Here is an 18,705-nt window from a genome sequence, read left to right as displayed (position 1 = left end):
TTACATTCTTAGTCTTTTCCACACACGGTGAAAGGTAAGCAAACAGTCTATTCATTTTATCATAAAAACTTTTAATGCCATAAAATTTGAGATCTACAGGTTTTCTTAGTCATTTTATACGAGGCAATCAATTAGCTTTGGGCATTTGCATTGCGAAATAGTAGTTGAAAATTGTGACAATTTTAAAAATGTTAGAAGCTGATACTAACAGCGAAAAAAAAAGAAACATTGAACTTAAAACAGCTATAAATACGAATTTTGTGCTTCTATAATACAAGGAGATACTGATAGCATTGAAAAACTTGACTAGGAAAGGCTGCGAGTTAGTGTCATTTAAACCGAACTTGTAATGAATTCTGTTCTACTGTTTCTTCTTTTTGCGGCCACGACCGTCAGGCGTCCCGTCGGCTTTTCGTTTCTTTTCGTCTTTGCTTGGTGTTTGGGCCTGGAAAAAACAAAAACAAAAATAAGAAAAGAGAAAAATGTTCTGTTAGTTCTTTCAAAGATTTACGACGAATGTTGTTGTAAGGCAGAAACAAAGTCGGCGCGGAAGCTTATTTTAACTAAAAAGAAAGGATTACAACTTAGGTTTCCATCACATTACGCACTTTAACTTTCCGGTGCTGAGCTAAAGATATTGCGTGTCAAATTTGTAGCAACTGGTCCTGGCATTTGCGTCGTCGTTCGTAACCACGGCGGCGAAGTAACAAAATAGTCAGTTAAAAAATGAATTAGCGCTGTTTTGACTCCATTTCGTTCAAATTGTCAAATGTTGGCGATTTTTTTTTCTGGACTTGAATTTCTACGAATACGCAAGTTCAGAAAAATGAAAAGAATATCGCCGTCTTAATTTTGAGAGCATACCTTGGGTGTCCCGCCAGCACCTTTTCCTCGCTTCTTTCTTTCGGCTTTTTCTTTCTCTTCGAGCTCCATCATTTCTCTTTCGATCAGAGTGATCAGTGTGTTACAACGACGCTGAAGCTCCTGCAATTGTGAACAAAAAAGCATCAAAACAACTGCCAAATTCTGCAGTCCTAAACATTGAAGCGGATTTCACAGAGTGCCAACAGAAATTTAGCAAAGGCTTGCCCCCTGTATCGCTGTGCGATATGATTGGCTAAGTAAACCCATGCTTATTATACAGCCAATCAGGATGAATATCAAACCCAATCGTGATCTGCTTACAAGTGTTTTCCCGCGCTTCACGTTTCCAGCTCTGATTGGTTCAATCGATAGCCTGTGCGTATTGTGATTGGCCAGAGAAGTACCTTTGGTTTAGATTTTACGACATTCAATTGAGACGCACCTGTGCTGTCCTGGATTTTAGAAACCAGTCAAACCGGAATTGTGGTGCGCTTCTGCACGCCATCCTCAGTTCATCATACACGTTCTCCTTATCAAATCCGAGCTTGTGCAGCATACAAATCTGACGGGGAAATATCACAAAGAAATTAGCCCCTTTTACAAGAGTAATGTAGGAGCTGCTCGTGCGGTGTTTCCACATTGGTTGCAGAAAAAAAAAAAAACACATCACTGCTTATCATTATTTCCTATTATATCACGGTTAGGATATCAAACCAATTGGCTTTTAGAGCTAGGAGAGCTGCTACATGTCCCTTTTAGAATGTTAAGCAACCGTATCACTTGCTACAAAAGGGAATTTTAAGTGGGATGCTTTGATTCGAGTTTAGAGGTTATCAGTTCTAGCGGCAATTTATGGCGATTTGCGTCAGCGAAATCCTTGTCTCCTCGAACTCAGATGCGATTTATCATAATTTTCTGCGCGGGAGTTTTTTTTAGTTTTCACATCAGATAGGCCCTACGGCAACCGCCGCACAGGAATCACACAAACACAAAAAATAATGTATAGCCTTACAGACTTTGAAAAAGGGGATGTAAAAGGATTTTTAAGCTAACCAAGAAGCGATCCTCTTCTTCTGTGTAGTTCTTTCCTTTGTTTGTTCCGTAGGCGATCCTCATTTGGTGGAAGGGAGAGCGATAACGGGCCATCTGATAAAAAAAACAACAACAACAACTGATACTGAATCTAAGAAACAAAATACAGTCAGCACAAAGAGCAAAAATGCGGGTAGACTGTTAAGATTTTAAAATGCCTTTCGCTAAACATGTTAAACATTACCTCAAAATAGTTATTTAGCGCTCATTAAAATCCCAAAAGTCGCAAAAGTAAACAATTGGAGAATTTCAACTTGAACAAATTACCGACAAACAAATGACACCACGAAAGGTACTGCCGATGAAATTTCACTTAATTGGTAACATCATAGAATTTTATCGACGGACACCAAAATTATAACCACGTAAAAAGCGAATAGCACCATGTAAAAATACTACCGAAGGAGTTTCATTTCCCTCTTACTGTAAACCAGGATTTCACTTCTTTCTTGTAGATATTTAAGGCGAGGAAATAAAGGAAATTCAGAATCAAACTAGGCTGATTACTGATTTATGTGAGAACGGACTTTACCATATAATTTCGTCCAAAATTTCACAAGTTAGAGCCAAGCTCAAAACAAAAAGTACCATGTGAAAGTCCTACTCAGTAGCTGTTATGTGAACACAACGATACAGAAATATACTTAGACTCAAATTTACAACATAACCTGTTTACATCATTGACCCCTAGAAGGTGAAACAGCAACAAAGAAGTTTCCTACCTTGGCCTCAAGCGCCTTTTTTATGCTGATTCGCCGTTGAATCTTACTTTCTCCGCGCTCAATCTGCGCCATAATCTTGTCGATATCCGTCATTTCGTCTTTTCTCTCCCAGAACACTGTAGCATACGCTCTTACTTCCTCTGGAGTCTTTCCTTCCACATCCTGGCAAATGTTGTCCAGGTCTTCTCGACCGTATTTCTCGCAAGCTTTGATGAACTGGTTGAACTCTCGCTTAGACCAGTTTGTAAAGCCCTACGTAAAGAAAAAGATAGTTGTGAAGTGACAGTAGCCTACTGGAGAGGCTAGAATTAGGGACCTTTAGCAAAGACGACCACAACGAGAACATCAAAAGCAATTGAATAGGTTTCATAACGAAAACAACTTTACACGTGCATCACGCTTTTTTGTACATTTCTTCGCTGTCACTGCACGACTAAGACATGAAATTTACTTTTACGACAAGTTGTTTTCTCTCTTTTCTGAACTATTGGTATGGTCCTCAAGAAATTAACTGCAGGGAAACTCACATACATTGACATTGTAAGCGAGTTGAAAAGAAACGCGAAAAAGTTTGAAAAAAAAAAACGAATCCACTTTAAAGAAACGTTTTCGCTGCCACCGCCGTCGTCGTTACTAAAGCTCCAAGCGGTGACCCATCTCACTTGACAGTCTAGCCGTTTGCAGGACACAGGTAGTACCTTCTTTTCTTCCGACATTATTTCAAGACCCTGATGATGTAGTCTAGGCCAGGGATAAATCCCGCGACCTCTCGCTTTGTAGCCAAGATCATTATTACCTGAAAAGTTTACCACAAAAGACAAAATGAATTTTCAAACCAAATGTACCTCTTGTAACAGTTGTTCTTTTTCTGTCACTTCCTCCTCGTTAAGCGGTTCAGCCTCGTCTATTAACCGTTGAGCTTCTTTCTGCCTCTCAGCTCCTTGTGGGTCCTCAGGATCACGCGGAACCTGACCAAACAATAGTTTTAAGTTCGACAGATGATCATGACAAAATTTCCTTTTAGAAAAAGAAACATTGCTCTTTTTTGGGCGGACGTTTTTTTTCGGCCAAGAGCTGTTTACTTCAGTCATATGGGGAATTCGCTGCAGAAAATCAGCCACCGAAATAACACTCCATCGTAGTCGAAAGACAGCTCCTTTGGCTGTAAACTATTAAGTACACCAAAAAGCGACAGCGACCCAAAAATTTCAGATCAACTTAGGTTTCTGGGAAACTGCCCACCTACCCCTCTCCTAATCCAACATTTTGCCCTAAGTGAGAAGTAAGTGTTAACGATGACTTAGGGGAGGGGTAGGTGGGCAGTTTCCCAGAAACTTAAATTGATCTAAAATTTCTATCGCACGCCACATCTATGAGAACGAAAGAACAGCGACTACAGCTCCACCCTACAGCTCCACCCAGTCCTTTCCCCTGCACGGCAAACTAAATCAACTTAAGACATCAACTTTAAGATCAGATTTTTGCGCAAGTTCAGTTTCAGGTACATTAAGAATCCGTTTACACGGATCCCGTGCAAATTCTGTTACAGATTGCAACTTACTGTTTACAAACTTTGGGGTTCAAAAACTTGCACAGTTCCACGGGTACCGTGTAAACGAAAGGCGCATCCGTGCAAGTTTTTATCCGTTCGCAAATTTGTCCGGATGCGTGTCAACGGGGTCAAAAAGGGGCCGCTGCATGAAAGTCTTCAATGAGCCTCTTCAAAAACAGAAAGACAATTCCTAAGTGTCAACAATAAGTCATTGCTAAGCGTCCCCACCTTGTATCCGATACTCTTCCTGTAGGCATATATCTCTTTATCCAGAAGTTCAAACAGTCTTGGCGGGAAGAACTGGTAGTCCTGTACATTTGGTTGTTTTGGAGGTCTTGGTGCCTGCATCAGACAGATTAAGGATAAAATATAGATTTAGCCCGAGCTAAAAGCGAAGCTCCCGTTTATGCATTTCACCTTTACCTCATACAATGGACTTTTAAACCATTGCAAGGAAATCCATTAATCTGTACTTAACTTTAGCGGAGAACTGTATGACTGAAAAACGTAAACTTGAGCCTGTCATCAATTAAAAGGTAAGAACTGCTCAGCGGAAAACTTGAAAAACACGTGACCTCAAGAAGAAGGCAGCTGAGCCCGTGATAAGGTCATGTGACACATGTGGTCAGCGGATACCTTGTACTGACAGCTGTCAATTGACCATAAAATGGATGTCTATTATCAAGTTAAACACAGGTTACAGGCTCCCGCACTAGCTAGAAAGTTTGACATGTGAGGTCTTACCTTTGGTGCTTTTGGTTCGCTGACTCTCAACATTTCTCTGAAGTAGGCGTCCACGGCGTAGTTAGCTTTACGTTCTCTTTTTGGGGGTTCAATCCAGTGATGTATACCACCGGTCTTCAATTAGAAAAAAAAAAGACAAAAAAACAAAAACAAAACAAAACAAAACAAAACAACAGAAACACACTTAACTTTGCAAAATATTTAGTGACAAACCAGTGGAGGATCCAGGGCAAAGGGCCGAGGGGCCCCCTTATTATTAGACCAAACTGAGGCCCGAAAGGACGAAAAAAAAATTTGTTTTGAGACCGCCCCTCCCCCCCACCCTTATCGCAGGGTCTGGATGACCGGCCCCCCCCCTTACCTGCAGGTCTGGATCCTCCACTGCAAACAGTAGACATCAAAAGAGCACTTTAAACGATCTTACAACAGATGAGTCAGTTTCGAGGGCTAAAACAAATTAAGCTTTGACAGAAAACGCAGACATGCGCCGTTTATCAGCGTTGCTCCTTTTTTTGAAGGCAAAAAGTGCATGTCACTTTTCCTCCAGCTTCATTTGTAAGCCATGAATATTCCTGCTTTCATTTTCGGACTTTTCATGTTTTGACGCGATCTTCTTTATTATTACAGGATTTGAAGTTTCAAAAAAAAAACCAGCAAAACTTCTTTTGAAACCCCTGAAAAAAACTCCGAAGTTCTCCCTAATTTTGCTACACACAAACTTTTCCCTGATCTTGAGGAAAAAATGTTGTTTCCCCCATCGTTCTAAAGTTTATTTTCATCGTCTAAGGCCCAATATCCACATAAAAATTCTCCATACTGATCTCCATACGTTTCCTTATAAGATAAGTTAAGAGAATCAAAGCACTTTCCCTTTGGTGACCATTTTTACTCTCATAACCTTTGGTTCGTCATTCTTGAGGCGTGGAGGGGTAATTATTAACAATTTTCACAACACTGAACTTCAACGTTAGGAGGTGTCAACTTCAACAGCTTAATAAAAGTTTCCACAGGAAAGAACATGTTAAATCGTTTAAAATTAAAAAAAATTCAGCCCCTTCCTCACCTTTCGTTTCTCCTTGTAATCTTCACCCTCAAAATGAAAGATGCTCTCTGTTGGTGCATCCATGGCCAGTTTTCTCAGTGAACCTTCACCAAATTGTTTCATCTTTTCTTCCATCTCAGCCGTCTAAAAAGAACAACGACAAAAACCATTGTTGGTAAATTTTTGGCAAAGTTATGGATCAAGCTGGGTGGTACTATGAAGAAATCCACTTTGGAAGACTTGATACAAAATGTCAGGTTTTGAAACCTCATATCTGGAATTTTTGTACAGATACATCTTTGCTTTTAACCATGAAAGGAACATTAAATACACTCATATAATAGGACAGATTTCTGAGTATTTCGACAAATGAGATTTATTTCTGAAAGAAATAAATAGTTTTATGCTGAATGTGACTGATCAATATTGTATTTCTCCACCTACCAGCAAAGGAGGGTTTTCCTGTCATCTGGGTGATTTGTCACAAAAGTGTCATTTATGTCACGGGTCATGTAAGTCAAGAAGGGGAGGCACAAGGCCTCCTTCCTCGAGTTACAAGACAGTCAGAAACATTTTTGTCTGACTGTCAAAAACATAAAAACCTATAAAGTGCATTAAAACTGTTTGGTGGACTGTTCTGATTGGCCAATTTTACAAGGAGAACTTTTGATATGTGTTGCTCTTTAAACGTTCTGTTTTGGCACTATGTGAATGTACAAATAGAAGTCCTCAAAAAGTAGCAAGCTCAGTACCTTCTTTTCCCCTTTCTTCAAGATTGCATCAATGTCTTCATCAGTAATTTCTTCATCTTTTGAAGCAAACACCGCATCAGCGCCATGTCGGATCATGCTCAACATTTCATCTTTGCTGACCTTCAGGTTTGGATCAACAAGACGTCCTAAAAGATAGCAGTGTAATATCAATTCTTCTTTTGTGATGCTTTTTTTGGCAAATATGCATGAATATCACTGTAAAAAGTTGAGAATAGACAGAATGAGGGTCATTTCCCCTTTTGCTACTATTAATACAAGTAAATGTATCTATACTTCATCGACAGCATGGCATCACTCAAATGTAAGATCACAGTCCTAACTCAATCCTCAGAACTCTATTCTCGCCTCTTGAAATAAAAATGAATTGAAAATTTTGAGATCAGGGATGGAGTCTCTATAACATTTTCAAAAACCTAAGCCCCTAAGAGTGATCAGCATAAAATTTCTCCTTGTGAATAACAATGCTTTGTAAAACAGAGAGGTCATGAGAATTACAGACATGATCACACAAGATGAATTTGCTTGATATTTTATCAACTTCTCCCCACTACTTCTGTAGGAAATGAATAGGGGCAACAAATGAGAATTCAAATTTTGATCTTAGGGTTTAAAGGGTTAAATTAATATCAATGACTTGAGAGGATTTGTAGTGTACCTTGTTGAATAACGATAGCATCAAGCCTGAGTTTCATTTCTGCTCTTTCCACGATCCTCTCCTCCACCGTGCTTTCTGTAATAAATCTGAACACATGGACTTGTTTCTTCTGTCCAATACGATGGGCGCGGTCCTAAGAAGCAAAACAGAAAGTTGAGTCAAGTTGATAACCCAGTGAGTGCATAACTCATGGGGTGGGATGGTGTGGGATGGGGTGGGAGAATGTTGGAGAAAGAAAGTCACAATTTTTAGAGTTGTATGTACATGTACAAGGGAAAAAGCTGTTACACCTTGGCAACATTCTTAGCATGCTTATCTCTTGACATGAAGGACAGCAGTTAGACTATTGTTTTGTTTTTTTTTCATACAAGAAGACTTTGCTTCACTTATTCTTTGATGTAGATTTATAGATTCACCAATTTCTGGCAGGGTAATTGCAACAGTGTGAAGCAAGTTACTGCAGGCCATCTTCGACAGTCCCCTCCCCTATGAAAGATTGACCAACACTGTTAGGGTCTAGGACCCCTACTTTTTCCTAACATCAGAGTGGATTCTTTCTTTTATACAGGAGACCACATACTATATGTAGGATACATAACAATGACAGGGCTTCCCTTATGAGTCTAACAGCAGAAAAGTGAACTACATGTAGGAGGAGAAAAACATGCACTTGCGCAGATAATTTTTGTTTGTAGCACGTTTAATTCACAAGTGATTCTGACTATGCAATAAATATTACAGAAACAGTGTAACAACCTATCTTTGACACCAATAACATTTATCATTGAATTGTGGCCAATTTCCAGCAGAGTTTGATTGGAGAGGTACCTCAAAAGCTACTTATCTAACATTAGGTGTATTAACAACAGCAACATACCATGGCTTGGAGATCAACTTGAGGATTCCAGTCACTGTCATACAAAATAACTATGTCTGCTGTTGCCAGGTTAATTCCCAGACCACCTGCTCTGGTGCTCAGCATGAAAACAAACTTGGTGCTGTCAGGCATGTTGAAGGCATTGATCTGCGACTGTCTTTCTTCATGAGGTGTCTGTCCATCCAGACGGCAGTAGTCATAACCCTTCCAGAGACAGTAGTCCTCCAGGATGTCCAACACTCTTGTCATTTGTGAGAATATCAGCACTCGGGAGCCTTGCTGCTGGAGACGGACAAGCAGTTTGTCCAGCACACGTAACTTGCCACTGTTGTCTACCAAGTGTTGATCAGTCGTGTATGGAGGACCTTAAATTAAAACAAATAAATAATATTAGAACATCATAATATAATGAACTCCTAGTGCTGTAGCAGTAGAAGTGGTAGTAGTTGTAGAGGCAGGTAACTGGGATGGGACATTTAAGGGCAAGTTTATAACAAAAACAGGAAACCCCTGACGCTTGCCTGGTGGCAGTGTTGCTTAGTGGTTAGCGTGTCAGACTCACAATCTAGCTGTCCTGGGTTCAAGTCCTGCTCTGACCACTTGCTGGATTTGTTCTCGGTTGTCCTGAGTTCAAATCTTCGGCTGCGCTTGCAAATCGCGAACAGGTTGCCTTCTGGCACTTGGGGTTTTTATTGGTTTCTTGGGTTTTTATTTGTTTCTATTATTTGAGTGGAATGCCTGTAAACCAGCAGGATAACCTAAGTGCACTTTCCACTATAAACAAGCCTTTAACCTTTTAACCTGTTCCTCTAGTAAACTTTGCCTTTAATGATTTAGACCGTGAACATTTCTCCTGATTTAATAACAACCCCTGGGTCTCAAGGATGGTAAGATGGTAAGCACAAGACAAGATTAGTTTGTACATGTACTTTGTAACTTCAATTCTTGCTACTAGTGCATTAACACATAATTATTTTTACAAGCCACATCTGGGAAAATAAGAACCTTCTCATCCCTTTACAAAGATCTTGTTTTAATCACCACTTTCAATTCCTAAATGGGTGTTTACATGTACAATTTCCCTGAACAGTGACACTAGTGCTGATGATATAAAGGAGCAAGCACATACCAGGTTCTGCTCCATCAAATAAATACGGATGATTTGTACATTTGCGAAGCTGCATGAGAATGTTCAGGAGCCTCATTTTGTCTGATTTGCCAGCTCCATTCACCACATCAATGTCCTTCATTAAGATCCTGGTGTACCTAAAAATGTTACATCAGTTATTGCACAACCATCTTGTTAAAGTTATGTCATAGAAATGGACCATAAGATCCAAGATTGCTTATAAGAGCAGTGTGGCCAAGCAGTTAGAGTACTGGACTTGTAATCCAGAGGCCCCGAATTCAAGTTCTGCCCTGACTGTTAGCTGGGTAGTCTCAAATCTAAATTTTTCTGCCATACTTGTAAAATTGCCAACTGGTTCGCCTCCAACCAGTTGGGATTCATGTTATGCTCAATTAAAATTATTTGGTTCATTATCACTGAAAAGCTCCATAAGGGAAGATTATTAAGTATTTACTTATAAACGGCTGTGGCTATCTTGCCTTTTATCATTACCGAATGACCCATTGTTTCTTATTACAAAGTAACAGCTACATATTTGCTTCAAAGAACAGCTAAGGTGGGTAAACAAGGGTGAGTGAGCAGAGGGCTGAACATGTAATCAGGCGGCCCAATTTAAAGTTTCACTCTGACCACTAGCTGGACTTCCTAGAGATTGCAAATAGTCAACAGGTTTTCCTTCGGGCAGTTGGGATTCCTAATTTTGTTACATTTCTTTTGGGTAAAAACTGAGGAACAGCTTCCCCAAAAATCTGTCCACTGACTATTGGCCAAATGTTGGTTATCTGTTGGCAGACTGTCAGAGTTTAAAGTTAACTGACTGTCAGCCTACAGACTTTTGGGGGAGCACTTTTTTAAATTGACATTTATTTGATAACTAGCTGACTAGTCTTTGAGCCATAAATATTTCCAACTTTAAATAAAAGTTTGTCACCTTAAAGAATAACCTACCAATATCTTTGCATCTTTGTCAGCCCTACATAAATCTTGGTCTCCTTCTTTGGCAAAAGTCTGGTTTCGACATCAGCTTTAAGACGACGTAGAAGGAATGGCCTTAAAACCTGAAGGTTAAGTCAAGAAACAACACAAAATTAGTCATAATTTCATGCCAGTGGCTAATTTTAGTCACAGGGAGCTGCCAGGCACTTTTAGAGAACAGCCCTGACAACCTCTGAGTACTTACTGAGTGAAGACGTTCCACAAGCTGCTTTTCTTCCACTAGAGAATTAGTGTTAAACCATGCATCAAAATCCTGAGAAAAGAAAGTCAAAATCATTACTGAATGACAGTGACATGTTGCATCACCTGCAACAGGGGAATGCCTACATTTAATGCCTTTTTGGTGACAGGGAAAGGGGCAGTGTAGAACAACTAGCAATGTAAGGTTGTAAACTAGCTTTGCCAAGACTTGCTTTTCCTCAACCAAAAACTAAGCACCCCTCCAGTAGCAAATGTAAAATAGGGTCCTAACTCTACACAAGTGACAATAATTATGAGGACAACATTGTAGTAGGTGGCAGCTCTAATGAAGTACAGCTGTCTGATGTTATAATTTTTATTCTAATAAGTTACTATAACTCCTACTTGGTGGCACAACTTGGACATAAGGGGCAACTTTATTACGCTACCACTATACTGTTATTAGGGTTTGGCCTGGCATTTTGAATTTTTTTGGTTTTACCTCTTTCTGTGCTACATGTAAGCAATATCACTGGACTTCAACAAAATGGAATGTTTTTTTTCTTTTTATCCTGATGTAGCAGTTGCAAAGAAGTTAATACTTTCCCACTCTTTCAGTTAGAGTAGTTGGAGGTGTGAGGAACAGTATAGCTATGGGATGATGGCAAAGAAAAATATTTCTCATTTGAGGCATACAGGTGGTTGTTTGTGCTGGTTCAAGTATAGTACTCACATAATCACACTACTCTTCAAGGGCAAAAGAATAACAAACTGTTAGTTTTCTGGTCTGCAAGAGTTACATGCATTGCATATATCTAGGACTTACATCAGCAGAGCTGAAGACATCAGGTAGCAAGAAGTTCAACAGTGCCCAAAGTTCATGAAGATTGTTCTGTAATGGAGTGCCTGTCAGTAGCAAACGATTTGTTGACCGCAATTCTCGCACAATCTCTGAGAGCTAAAACCAAATAATTTGAAAGATGAACAATCAAATTTATCCTGCAAAACCAAAGATTAAAGTAGCATGTACTATATTGGCAATGTACATCTGCTGTCTGTTTTTAAGAACACTGACAGCTTACATGTACATGAATTTCCAAGTAAAAAACACTTCAAAAAGATAATAACATGAGTTTCTTAGAAAAGTTGCATCCAGTCTGTTTCTATGAGGGATTACTGATCTTACATTGAACACCTATGGAAGAGTTGTTATGCAGAAGTTGAAATGAAGTGAGGTTTTTTTTTTATATGATTCAGCGGTAGTGAGTTGATGGTGTTCCCTATATACATAAACATAAGTCAACTTAATACTGTAAAAAAAACAACTGGTGATAGGCAGACCGGCTTCCTATTTGAGCTGTATATAAATGTGGTCAAGGAGTTTTGTTATAACTCTTAAGTTCTGTCATGAACGAATGCCTGCTATCAACCAGGTCAAAGTACTAACTGAGCCACGACTTCACGTAAACTAGCCACAGGGACCAAGAGAGGTCTTCCATCTTACCTTGGACTTTTCATTTTTGATTCTGTGTGCTTCATCGATGATGATGTATCTCCAAGCAAACTTCTTAAAAACAGCTTTTTCTCTGATCACCATTTCATAAGATGTAATACATGTATCCCACTCTCCTGGTAACATGGTGTCACGAATAAATGCTGCCTACAGATGCAGAGGGAAAATAGCTCATTAACAAACATGTAAAAGAAAATTATTTTCAATTTTCTACTGTTTGAAGAGTAAAATAGTGAATACTGAACAAAACAAGATGACAATGAAAATTCTAGGCCCACTTGTTGCGGCATGTTAACTGTTAACAGCTGAACAAACAGTAGTTTTTCACTTACTCTCTGCTCCTGAGTACCAATCAAGCACACAGCTCTGATGGTTGGACACCACCGCTCAAACTCTGACATCCAGTTGGTTAATGTGGACTTTGGAACAATCACAAGGTGAGGGCCAGGAATCTCACGAAAATGCTTCATGTAGCCCAACAGGGAAATAGTCTGTAAAGTCTTGCCTAGACCCTGTACAAATAGAAACACTGCTGTTTTATGACCTTCTAAATTCCTCATAAGTAACTCTGGTTCCTAGAAGTGCTCACATTTTAAAGCCCAAACCCAATTTACATGTATACTAGTTAGTCCTGGTCTTATAGCCTAGAGCTACTGTTGAGGACTGGAAAGATTGGTTCTAAATCAGCACTATATGTGTTAATTAAAAAAAAAACACTATACATACATACATGAACTTTATTTATACTAGAATTTCAGAGTAGCCTGAAAGGCTAATATCTTCGAGAACATAAATACTGCTAGTATAAAAGAGGAAAAAATCAAATAAATAAAATAAAAAAGAAAATCTATTTCATTGGATTTGGTTACATACATGAAAAATGTTAAATGAAAAACGACCACATATATTCTGTGAAAATGCAAGTATGTGTATGAAAGACTGGTACATTCTTCTTAAACTAAGGGTCCAAAAAAACAGAGCAGAAAAAAAGGTATCAAGAAGGATTCTTTTCTGTAGATGTAGAATAACATATTGCAACTACTCTATTTTACCATTTCATCAGCCAAAATTCCATTGATTCCATTTTCAAATAGTGAAATCAGCCAATTGAGACCTCTAATCTGATAATCTCGCATTTCACCTTTTTTGATATCTGCAAAGCAAAATATTCAAATTGTTTTATTGTCACTGCCAATAATTAATTTAATAACTAACTTGTTGTACACAGGGCTTTCAATAAGATTTGAAGTAGGTGTCTGCCCATATAATAGTAGGCGGCTGTGACTATTTAGGTGGCCGACGGCCACCTTTTCTAGGGGGGTCTGGGGGCATGCTCCCCCCGAAAATTTTGAAATTTAGAAACTCGGAAATGCGATTTCCAGCATTCCTGGGCTGAGAAAGTAAAGTTAATGATGCATACCATTAACCCTTTAATTGGCAGATTTCTGTGTGTTTTTCAAGAGCTTTTGTGAACATGTAAGGTAATTGAGTTTGGCAGGAGTGCTTGCCACGTGACTTACCAAGGTCCAAGCTGCAACCCCACCCTTAAATTTACACCAAACATCATGATATATAGCCAGTGTGGTCGTAAAGCTATGAGAAGATGCTGTCATTCAACTGAAAGTATAGCTAATTTCTTCATCAAAATCTTGACAAACTTCTTCCTCCTTAAATAATTTTGATGATTACACTGGCCACTAGTTCAGCAGTAATTTATACTTTGACAATTTCAGTACTGTTTCTGACAGTTCTAATTCTAGCTTTGTTGACCGTTTTGAAAATTGCAAAGTCAAAATTTATTCAAAATACCTGTTCCGGTTCGTGGTTTCTTTGTAAAGAATGAAAACAATTCACTTTGTCCGAGGCAACGCTTGGCCGCCATCTTTGTTCAACCACCCACGTGGTAATAGTTTGAGAGCGAGGCTAAATTTCATTATGATACCGCTGAAAATGGCTGAGCGTTCCTCAATCAGTTGCGATCCGTCGCGGTACAGAAATCCTGTTGATATATGCTTTATTCCAAAATTCTCAAGGCAAGAGTGCGCTATATTTTATCAGATTTATTTCAACTGAAAAATGGGTAGGCTGTAAACATTTTAAGAGTTATATTTTTGAAGTATTTGCTGACAAACATGGCAAAGTAGCCGGTGACTCGATGACTCGCAGCCGCCGGAGCTCCGGCGGTAGCCGGCTTCTAATGAAAGCCCTGTGTACAACGTTACTGTACATAGCATAATGCATGTATATGTATATCGGCACCAGAGGAGAGATTCAAAGATAGTCCTCCCTAAAAAGACCTCAAACATTTCATTACAGACACACTGATCTTGCCATTGCTGTACTTTTTCAGGAAATGCTGTACTATAATTAGCCCAAGGGATGCCAAAGGAACAAAGAAAGAAATAAAAACCTATTACAAAAACATATGTAAGCAAATGTACATGTTGCAGGTAATTTTTTTCCTAGGTAAATTTAATTTGTTATGGTGTCTTCAGAAAACACCCATGGATCATTATCTAAGACTCAGACTTGTGAAAACGTTGAGTGTACAAGTAAGACAAGTTACTTACAGTGTGGATTCTGATCAAAATGAATAACAGACTTTTGTGCATGCTTGTTTTCGCTGATCAACTCTTCATCTTCTTCTTGTTCTGTGCGACGATGCCGATGACTTAAATGAAAAAAAAGTGTAACATTATAAATCAAAAATCCAATCCAAGGCTTTCAGTAACACAGACATCCGTAAGATTGAACATAATTATTGGCTAATCCCTTGGCCCTTTGTTATACCAAGTTCCAGTGTAGTTATTTTTAGAGTTTGACAAAGTTAAAAATTGGGATATAATTTATAAAAATTTTGGTTTGGGACACTGTTGAAGTAGCAAGAGTGAAAGGTACTTGACTGTATCTAAAAACTTCAACATCCACTTACTCTCCACAATCAGACAACTTTCTACTTCTGCTTGGAAACTGTGGTGCCTTCATTTTCAAAGGACTGGAAGGCTGTTTCTTTGATCTTGTTGTGTTCATAAAATGAGCAAAGATCTCAGTCTGTTGTAGCAGGTAATTAAACCTTGTGGCCTTGTCAGCAGCCTGCAGAAGAAAAAAGCAAATACCAAATTTTCCAGTTAACTACACATACATGTACAAGCAGGTTTGTAGAAAGTAGCCTGCTGCCGGCGAAAATGGCTGCCTACTTGGTCAGTATCGGCCAGCTACACTGCTTGGTATTTCTTTACAGATGGTGTTTTTCTTAAATAAAATATCCTTGAACTGGCTGCTTACTTTGACAACTCAGCCCTCTACTTCAAAACTTTCTGACAACCCTGACAAGCCAAACTTAATAATAATATTATTATTATTTCCATTACAAAGAAGAGACTAAGACTGTAACCATCTCATGCCTTAAGTCACCAACAATTAGAATATAATCTACTGACATTTTACATGGCTGGTTTGTTTATATACATGTGGGCTAAAATGAAATAAGTATAATAATATCATTAAAATGAGATAAACTCCATCAAAGCTGTACTTAATAATCATAAAATTACTAATCTATTCAAAGGAAGGATTAGCGCAGTTGGTTAGTGCGCAACCTTCTGTGCAGGAGGTCCTGAGTCCTGTCTGTGTTGCTTATAAGTAGCTTTAAATACCTGTAAAATGGAGTACTGATAGAGAGAAGAGGGGTAAAATGAGCCCACAGTTGGCCTCAGGTTTGTTAGTCAGATGACTATTTTGAGTTACCAATGTAAAAATAAGGGTTCTTGATCTTACCTCTTTTTACCTTAAGCTTTTATTAGAGAGTATGTTTGAGAAAAAATGGAGTCGACTTGACTCAACCTCTATTTCTACAAAGAGTATGGCAATGCAACTTGTGTTATAAATTTGACTCAGTGAATTGTCTTGTCATTAGTGACTACTTAGTAACATCTTACCACTTTCTCTTCATATCCCTTTGGAGTGGGTTGATAACCTGCAGCAGCCTTCCGGCCTTTGGATTTTGGAGCGGATTCTTCAACTTCATCTCCAGACTAAACAGAAAACCATTTAAACATTCCTCAGATTTACAGTTAGATGTATGTCACGAGAAATATTTAGCACCTGAAATTGATCATAGCCAACACAGGCTCCCCACAAAACTGAAAACAGAAGTTGGTATGACAGTGTGCAAAAAAACTTGTGTCTGATAGCCTGGGGCTGGTGGATTTTGCTATTGGGCTAGTTAATTTTTTTCTTACCTTGCCTGATCAGCAAGTAAAGTTTTTTGAGGGATTCAAAGTAGAGAAGAACTGAGTTATCAATCTTGCTCATCAAAAGGTAACTGGAGCCAGCTGAAATGACTTTAGGGCTGGTACATGCTAGTTGGAGCGACAGCTTGCTTGAATGGCAAGCTGTAAAATTGACTTTCTTTGCACCCTGTATGATATACAGGGTGTACTCTTATGAGTATTCTGTGGACAAGCAATTTTGGGTGTAAAAATGATTTCTTTTAACATGTTGGTTTTATGAACTGCGAAACTGAGAGTTTAGGTGGATGTCCAGAGCAGTGTATGGAACTAACTGAGTCATGATGTACCGGCAAATTCATATTACTTAACTAGGGAAGGGAGGCTGGAAAAAAGGCCAAGATGCAAGGTACTTTAGGAATTTTTGGGTGGTGATGTGCCACAGGGATATTGGAAACCATAGCCTATACCAGACGTAGTGATCAGCAGAATTTTGTGACCCCATACAAAGATTTTGTTACCTCTGCATCCTGCGTCCCTGAAGCATAAAAATCCCCAAGGCTAGGGTGCAAAGAAAGTCAGTTTTACAGCCTGCCATTCGGGCAAGCTGTAGCTAGCATGTACTAGCCCACAAGTCACTTCAACTAGCCCCGAAACCCTTTTTGATTAGCTGGATTGATTACAGTCCTTCTCTAATTTGAATTTCCCCAAAAAACAACACTTGCCTGTCGGGCAAGTTAAGAACAAAAATCACTAGCCCGATACCAAAATCCACTAGCCCCGGGCTATTGGACATGACTTTCTTTGCACGCCCAAGGCGTAAAATAATAATTTACAGCATGTGTCCCATAGGATGCAAAGAATGATCAGTCAATTTGAAGATTTTTTGGTTGAATGTACTGTTTTTGTGATTTCATCTGTTGTTAAAAGATGCATATGTATTTTAGTCTTTTTTGTGCTTTAAATATACAGTTATATAGAAGGACTATATTTTAATTTCAGTAAACTGTAATAGAGAGTTTTGGTGTCTGTCTCCAAATTAACTGTCTGGTTACATAAAGGCCAAAGCATTTTCAATTTAGAACTCCTTGTTTTTGTGAACTGGGACTCATTGATTATGGACAGGGACTCATGATTTTTCACAAGATGAGTTCCAGGACTCACCATAACTATTTGTAATAAAATCATTGCCCATATACAAGACTAAACTCCAAAAATTCCTCCCAATCCTGGAGTCACTAATTCAACCTCATTCCCAGGGTCCTCTCCTACCCCTCCCTGCAGAGCGAGAGAGAGTGTGTGTCACTAATTCCCATCTAATGACGCTTGCTTTGTTATTAATACGAGTTGAAGGCAAAAATAAATTTGCCAATTTCCCTAGTCTAGACTAAAATCTTCAACCAGTGAAAAATGATCCCACAATGTAGCCCCAGACTCTCTGATTTCTATACCCTATCCCATACAAAACTGCTTGAATACAATACCTTTCTGAAAAAAATCACAAGAAACTAATATAGCATAAGCTTTCTGCAATCCTTTGCTTTGTTACTAAAGCGAGTTGAAGGTAAAAATAAATTTTCGGATTTCCCTTGTCATTATTAATTAGTTATCAATGTTTTTAAAGAAAGGGCACAGCTCAGACTAGCTGAAATGTGATTGCTTTTTACTTGCAAATAGAGTTTTTTATAATATTTAAAATTATTAATGCTTTTTCTTGTGAATGGTTTTTTATTTTTACTTACTTATTATTATCATAAATTTTCACACATTATGTATAATTACATTTCCTTAGTTGGTAAAGCTACTATGTCGCGAAACTGGGAATAAACTGTTATTATTATTATTATTATTATTATTATTATTATTATTATTATTATTATTATTGTTAATTTATTTATTATTTATTTATTTATAGATTCGTACAATGTACAGGGGAGAGAACAATAGGACACGTAGTCCCCTACTTGGTTCACCCTCCTAAACTTAATCCGGCCATGCAAATCTTGTGCTTTTAAGTAAAGCATATTATTTTACAACTTGTACATAATCTAAAGATGACAACTGTGGTAGTTACAAACAAATTTAGAATGTCTTTAGCTTTTACTGAAACAGTGACTAAAATCTAACTTCTCATTATACCTTTATGAGCTAACATCTTGGAATTTTTGTTTAAGGCGATGTTAAAAATTTCCGCGGGTGTACTGTTCATAAACTGCCGCTGAAGATTTCAATACAATTAAATATCTGACCCACACAGAAGAGCTTTACGACGACAGTACGGTGTTGCACTATGAGCATCTCTACTAAACTTCATGCATCTTTGTTCATTTCGTGCAG

The 18,705-nt window shown here is 38.4% G+C and overlaps 1 protein-coding gene across 1 annotated transcript in view; it reads right to left on the bottom strand.

The window, feature by feature from the left end:
* Positions 1–50: 50 nt before the first annotated feature.
* The window catches only part of LOC140947331 (SWI/SNF-related matrix-associated actin-dependent regulator of chromatin subfamily A member 5-like), a 19,064-nt gene continuing 409 nt past the window's right edge, over positions 51–18,705 (bottom strand). The window contains exons 2-23 of the mRNA XM_073396399.1: positions 16,078–16,173; positions 15,072–15,232; positions 14,710–14,810; positions 13,192–13,292; positions 12,472–12,651; positions 12,131–12,286; positions 11,453–11,584; positions 10,631–10,699; positions 10,399–10,508; positions 9,451–9,587; positions 8,322–8,686; positions 7,445–7,577; positions 6,769–6,914; positions 6,038–6,160; positions 4,975–5,088; positions 4,459–4,572; positions 3,524–3,646; positions 2,679–2,930; positions 1,918–2,010; positions 1,307–1,426; positions 865–984; positions 51–445 (exon numbers count right to left, since the gene is read on the bottom strand). Of these exons, the coding sequence (XP_073252500.1) occupies positions 362–445; positions 865–984; positions 1,307–1,426; positions 1,918–2,010; positions 2,679–2,930; positions 3,524–3,646; positions 4,459–4,572; positions 4,975–5,088; positions 6,038–6,160; positions 6,769–6,914; positions 7,445–7,577; positions 8,322–8,686; positions 9,451–9,587; positions 10,399–10,508; positions 10,631–10,699; positions 11,453–11,584; positions 12,131–12,286; positions 12,472–12,651; positions 13,192–13,292; positions 14,710–14,810; positions 15,072–15,232; positions 16,078–16,173 (3,030 nt within the window). The 3' untranslated portion in view covers positions 51–361. The remainder of the gene's footprint in view (positions 446–864; positions 985–1,306; positions 1,427–1,917; positions 2,011–2,678; positions 2,931–3,523; positions 3,647–4,458; positions 4,573–4,974; positions 5,089–6,037; positions 6,161–6,768; positions 6,915–7,444; positions 7,578–8,321; positions 8,687–9,450; positions 9,588–10,398; positions 10,509–10,630; positions 10,700–11,452; positions 11,585–12,130; positions 12,287–12,471; positions 12,652–13,191; positions 13,293–14,709; positions 14,811–15,071; positions 15,233–16,077; positions 16,174–18,705) is intronic.

The sequence above is a fragment of the Porites lutea genome, chromosome 9, assembly GCF_958299795.1.
Source record: "Porites lutea chromosome 9, jaPorLute2.1, whole genome shotgun sequence".
NCBI classification, from domain to species: domain Eukaryota; kingdom Metazoa; phylum Cnidaria; class Anthozoa; order Scleractinia; family Poritidae; genus Porites; species Porites lutea.
This window is presented reverse-complemented; position numbering and strand designations above follow the sequence as displayed.